A 6,771-nucleotide genomic window follows, 5' to 3' on the forward strand; every position below is an offset into this window, starting at 1 on the left:
CAAAATAGAACTGCCATATGATGCAGTGTTTTCCTTGCTACATATTTACCTTAAGATAACAAAAACACTTTCTCTAGTTTCTTTTAGTAATAATTGCTTTTTAATGTGTGTTTACTTTCCAGAGAGAAGGGAGTGAGGAGCAAAGAGAGGGAGAGATAGAGAATTCTAAGCAGGCCCCTCACTGTCATCACAGAGACTGACATAGGGCTCAATCCCACAAATTGTGAGATCATGATCTGAGCCAAAATCAAAAGTCAGAAGCTTAACTGACTGAGCCACCCAAGGGTCCCAATTAAAATTGTTTTAAGTGCAGCAAGCAGCTATACACACAACTGAAAAATAGATTTAAAAAGTAGACAAGTTAAAAAAGCAAAAAAACAAAAACAAAATCCTTCACTCCACAACAAATGCAAAGCTCTATTAACTTTCCCCCACCAATATGCTATGGGAGGCCTAGCTTTCCATGTATTCAAGACTACTCTCCATTGTTGTAAAGGGGGACCAGACTGCATTCAGGTGTGATGATGTCAAGCCAACTGTGTACACACACTGCTGAGTTCAAGGTCTACAGTTTTGGCCCTAACTTAAGTAAAGTTAAGCGACCCGGCTGTGTTGGATTCCATAGCTGAAGTAGATAGCAAACCCAATCAGCATCCAGACAGCAAATCGGGCCCAGGTGGCAGCTGTCATCTGCATCATAAGGTAAATATTCATGAAGATGCTCAGTAGTGGGAGGAGAGGCAGAGCAGGGACCTTAAAGTAAAGGGGACTGGAGCTCTGAGGCTGTCTCCAGATGACCCCAGTGAGCCCAGTGATGAGCACCAGGAGCACCACAACCACTGAAATCCACAGTGGGTCTCCAGAAAGCAGAACTGGCCACCGGGCCAGCACCAGGCAAAGAAGGGTGAGCAGCAGAGCAAGCAGTGAGGAGCAAACACGGACAATCCGGCCAGAGAGTGGAGTAGGTGTGGAGCTGCATGGAAAAAATAGTCCCTGTAGAGTCAGCTGCTCTGCTGAAGGTCTATTGTCCTCCTGCACCTCTGTTTTATTTCCCTCATTCTGCATCTCAGGCTGATATCGGAGGATGAGAACACTAACTGCCACCAGGGAGTAAGTCAGCAGGGTCACAATTGACCTGAGGTCCACAAGATCAGTAAGTCCAAAAAAGAATGTCATGATTGCTGCAATAATGCCAAAGATCACAGTGGCCACAATGCGGGTGTATGTGCCAGTATGGATCCTGGCAAGGACAGGGAACAGGAGGCCATCCTTCACCATCACATGTATTACCTGACGTATGGGGAACATAAAGCCCAAGAGGCTGGCAGAAAGACTACAGAGGAATCCAAAAGCTATAACATAGTAGGCAGGGGCCCAGCCAATAAGAAGAAATGCCTCAGGCAAGGTGCTTCCAGGTTGAATCTTGTAGTAAGGCACCATAAGCGTAAGTGCCGCAGAGACTCCAAAATACATCAAAGAGCTGATGAATAGTGAAATCACAATCCCCATGGGAATGGAACGCTGGTGATTCTGGACTTCTTCAACTCTGGTAACAATATTGTCAAAACCAATAAATGCATAGAAACAGGTAGCTGCTCCACGGAGAATCCCCTCAAAGCCGAAAGGCACAAATCTTCCAGACCCCAGAGTCCCCAAGCTTGAGGTGTCATTGAATCCAGCCTTTACATAGTCTGCTTCTGTGAGCTTCCAGTTGTGCAGGTCCCCCTTAATGAAGCCAGAGGTGATGAAAAAAACAAGAACCAAAATTTTCAGCAGTGTGAACACTTTGGTAACAAGGAAAATCTCACTATTCCTCAAAGTCAGCAATCCAATGAATAACAACACAAGGCCCACAACAAAAAAGTCAAGATATTCTACAAAAACATGGGGGACATGGGGTGAGATGCTCTCACGCAGGGTCTGAGAGATCTCATTCCCAGGGAGGTTGTCAAAAACTAAGGTCCAGGCACAGGACACGATGGCTGTACCAGCAACAAAAAACAGAATGAGGTTCCAGCCAGTGATGAAAGCCCAGAGTTCACCTACAGTGACATAACTGTAGAGATATGCAGAGCCAGAATAGGGAACCCGGGCACCAAACTCTGCAAAACACAGCCCGGCCAACACAGAAGATAGACCGGCCATCAAAAAGCATATCATAGTGGATGGTCCTGCTTGATTGCTGGCCACCTCACAAGCCAGGACATACACACCTACACCCACTGTGTGACCCAAACCCAGGGCCACTAAATCCAGAGTGCTCAGGCTTCTGGTAGGGGCAGCTTCAGCCATGTCTTGCTGCAGGATACGTCTGCGTATCAGCTTTTGACCAAATCTGTGAAATGCCTGACATAGCATTGTGGCTGGAATTGAAGAGGCTTCTAGGGTCAGCACTGTAGCAAGCCCAGAAATCCAAGAGTCTCAGATTAGATTCCGTGAGGCTAGTTAAGCCTAGTTGGGTTGGGATGCTGACTTCTGTTGCTCAGGCTTCAAATCTGCTGCTTCATACTTCATTAGGTATGTGTTATCTCTCCATAATGCCTAGTAAACAATAAGTATTTAATGAACAATAATGCTAAAACAATAAACCAAAGTTCAGAAGTTTCATTTCACTTGTTGCAGCCCAAATGTCACAGAAACTGATACCAAAGGACATCATAGAAAAATCAACTTTGCTTCCCCCCCCCAAAAAGTGCAAAATACCTCCCAACATGCTTTTTTTAAATGAACTACATGATATAATCCAATTGGTTTCCACTAGTATGTAGTTCCATGTACTAATTAAACTGTAAGACACAAAGCAAGGTATGAAATTGTTGTGCAATAATTTACACATGAGACATTGGTGTAGTGCTTAAGCATGAGTTAAGACACATTAATTCACAGACTAGAGGGCTTTGTTACAATTACAGAATCATTTTTTTTAATGTTTATTTATTGGGTGGCCTGGATGGCTCAGTCAGTTAAGTGTCTGACTCTTGAATTTGTCTCAGGTCATGATCTCATGGTTGTGAGATCAGACCCTGCAAAACTAGAAATGCCATTTTATGAATCCTGACATTCAAGAAACCTCACCCAAAGCAACCAGACAAAAATTAACTACAACTTTCATGCTCACAGTTATGAGAGTTCAGTGGGCAGCAAGAAAAGAAATAAGTCTCCTAGCTCAGTAGCTCATAACCAAGACAATTCCTTCTGTCTTCTCCCTCTCTGGATTCCAGGAGAAAAGGTGAGCTCACTTCTGCTCACCTTGTGCTATGTAAACGCCCTGTCCCAGCCATCTGCGATGTCAGCTACCAGCTGCTGGGAGACCCTGCCCTGCTCTGTGAGCTTGTATTAAAACACTCACTTGTAAATCCCTATTAATTTTGCACAAGGAATTTTTGTTTGCTTGTTTGTTTTTGTTTTTGTTTTTCAAGTTGTCTCCATGTCCAGTGTCTGTGAGAGGCCCAACATGGGCTTGCAAAACATTGAGATTAAGATCTGAGCCAAGATTAAGAGACAGACTCTCAACCAACTGAGCCAGCCAGGTGCCCCTACAGGAGTTATTTTTAACTGGCTCAAACTATTTTCTGAATATGGCAACAAGCCCTGCATGTGGTTCCTCCTTCCTTCTCCTCCCTGGCTGCTATTCAAATAGGCTCCTCTTCAAGGGGAGCAAGGTTTTGGGTGAACAATTCACAGCAATGCCCCAGAAATGCATAGTGGAGAACATAGAAAACAAAGTTTGCAGCTCCACTCTCCTTTCAACTCAGGCTTTGGTTTTGAGAGAATTTTAGAAAAGGTTGACAGATGCTTTTAAAGAAGGAAGGAACAAGTCATATTTGAAAAGTGTTCCTTTTAGATGCTTAAAAGGAACCTTGGGTTATGAGTCAGACCTTCTGTCTACAAATCCATCTAGACTCTTTATTTTCCACCCACCAGTTCCAATGTTGTGATTTACCAACAAGCATATGAGATAGATAAGATAGATAAGGAGTAAATTCTTCACTCATGGAACCTTTCTACACTATAAATGTGACTGGTGTGTCCCCCACCCACCCCCAGGCTTTAAACCCTTTAGTGGTTCCCACTGTCCTTCCTTCATAATCCTTCCTTCATCATCTGATCTGTGCTGATTCTTCCAGCCTCATCCCCTGCCCAGTTCCTGCTCCAGCTGTGAAATTCTATACTCACCCTATCCCCCTGCCTCTAATGGTTTCTAGGCCCCTTCACATAGCTAACCCCCACTTTTCTTTCAGTTCTTGGCTCAAAAGTTGCTGTCTCAGAAAGCCTCCCCTGACACTTATGCCGCCCTTTTTATGTGCTCTCATAGCACCGGGATTATCTCACGTGCCATTTATCTTAATGTAGCAAAATTCCAGTCAACTGCCTGTCTCCTCCATCAGACTGTGACTTAGGTGCTTAATAAGTATTTGTTGAACAAATGTACAGAGAAGAGAAACCCAAAAGAGCACATAATGCAGAATTCCTGTCTACTTGACTTTGAAATACATACTTTGTAGTCAAGCAACCTTTATAAACCTGGCTCAGGTAAACATATAAATGGTACTTTATTCCTTGAAGATGACAATCAAAACAAAAGCTGTGGAGAGAAAACCACCGGTGATGAGCCACACATTGATGATAATGAATGCTTGGCTTTGAGGACACTTTTAAAAATAAAAGGCAGCTGGGGGTTACAGGCAACCAACCACCACGCCCAGTTAGAGATTACCTACTTTTTTGAAGGCATCACACTCAGGCCCTATAATATAGATGGGATGTCCTAATACAGAGGTTCTCAGTTTGGGGGACACAGGGAGGCATAATGAAGACACCCGGGGACATTTTCAAACTTCAGATCCTCTCTAGACACTCTTGCCCAACTAATACTGTACTTCCCATGACTGGTCTAAACCACCCCAGCTGACAAGACATTGTCCTAAATTTCAACAAGAGATTTTAAAAGCTTTCTTCACAAGAAGGTGGCACAGTTTAGTAGTTCGGGGTAAAGCTCTGCAGGAGTAAAGCTCTGCTCAGGTTCAACTTGCAACTCAACCTCACACCTGATAACTCTGGGCAAATTAGTTCACCTATCAGGGACTTAGTTTCTACAACAGTCAAATGGGAGTAAAAGTAACTACTTCATAGGGTACTTGTGAGGAGTAAGAGAAATGATGCCTATAAAGTACTTAGCTCAGTGCCTAGCATACAATATGTACATAATATAATATAATATAATATAATATAACATAACATAATATAATATAATATATCTATCTAATATTTAATGTTGGATTCTTATCTAAAGTCCCCAAACATTGAAAAACAATTAGCCTTTCTAAATAACTGGCATCAACATCATCCATTGAAACTCAAGCCTGTTTGATAGCCATAATGAACCAAGGAAAACTTTTTTTTTCCGTTTAATTTTCCTTGAAATGCTAAGGACTCTAATTAGACACTCTCATACATGTTGGTGCTAAACTGTATGGTGTCCTAGGCTTACTAAGTTAGACCAGATATAAAAATATGTGAGGCTCAAATATAACAATAATAATAATAATAATAATAATAATAGTAATAATAAAATCTTTCCCTGTGGTTGCCTCATCTTATTTCCAGAAGAGGCAGTGGTCAGCACTGTATTGGTAAGAACAATGAATATTATGTCAGAAATTTGGATTTGAGTGCTGGCTCTTCTACTTCACTATACAAACTAGCATAATTTGCTTAAGCTTCAGTTTCCTCATCCACAAGAAAAATTAACTTCACTTCCTTTGCTGGATCAACATGAAAATTGGATGAGAAAATATAAATCATGATGCACTCCTTAGGGCAGTGTAACTGGGGCCACTATCCTGAAGCATAGCCTTGGTGGAATTAAGATGCACACACCCTCCTACCCCACAATCCTTCTCCGAGGTAAACACTCCAAGGAAACTCTCCTGAATCCATAAGGAGGCCCATACGAGCATGTTCATCACAGTACTACGGTGGTAGCAAGAACTTGGAGCTATGCCAGTATCTGTTACTAGTGGAATATATAAATAAAATGTGCCATATGCACACAATGAAATACTACACAACAGTCAGGAATAATAAAGTAGATTTACAAGCAGCAACATGGGTAAATCTCAGAAACAATGTTAGGTAATGTAATTGAAGCATATGAGGTGTATAGCACAATGTCATTTATCTACATTTAAAAACAGGCCAAAAATGCCATATATTTGTCAAGGATATCTGTTAAAAATGTTACAACATTCCTCTAATCACAGTCTCCCACAGGTTTCCATTTCCATTCAGATTAGAAGCCAAAGTCTGCATTTACAATGGACTACAAAGTCCAAGAGTATTTGTCACTGATGTTGGTAACTCTCAGCCTCTGCTTCTCTCTCTTTTCAGTTATTTTTTTCTAACCTCTGGCCTCTAACCATTCTGGCCTCCTAACATACCAGGTAAGACCTTACATCAGGGCTTTTGTATTGGCTGTCCCCTATAACTGTACCACTTGGGACCCAGATATCCACATGGATGCTTCCTTACTGCATTTGATGACATAGCATACGTATAGCTCAGCTTTCATCAATTACTCCATAAAAAATTCAATCCCCCCAACTACCCACAACATATCTTATTCCTCTGTCCTTCCCCCCCTCCCAGCACTTATCACCATTTAAGGTAGTATATGTTTTAGTTATTTGGCCATGATGTTTCACTCTAAAGGAATATAAGCCCCATGAAACACATTTTTTTTTTGCTTCTGGCTATATTCCATGCATCTAC

General features: G+C 41.9%; 1 protein-coding gene across 1 annotated transcript; it reads right to left on the minus strand.

Annotated features, from left to right (window-relative positions):
- Positions 1-306: 306 nt before the first annotated feature.
- On the minus strand, positions 307-2,568 carry LOC122473071 (cationic amino acid transporter 3-like). The gene has a single exon (XM_043563180.1). The coding sequence runs from the start codon at positions 2,356-2,358 to the stop codon at positions 595-597; it is 1,764 nt and encodes a 587-aa protein (XP_043419115.1). The 5' UTR covers positions 2,359-2,568; the 3' UTR covers positions 307-594.
- Between the last annotated feature and the right edge of the window lie 4,203 nt (positions 2,569-6,771).

The sequence above is a fragment of the Prionailurus bengalensis genome, chromosome B4, assembly GCF_016509475.1.
Source record: "Prionailurus bengalensis isolate Pbe53 chromosome B4, Fcat_Pben_1.1_paternal_pri, whole genome shotgun sequence".
Lineage (NCBI taxonomy): Eukaryota > Metazoa > Chordata > Mammalia > Carnivora > Felidae > Prionailurus > Prionailurus bengalensis.

Coding starts and splice junctions, on each gene's coding strand:
- LOC122473071 (XM_043563180.1), bottom strand. CDS start 2,358: ATGCTATGTCAGGCATTTCACAGATTTGGTCAAAAGCTGATACGCAGA.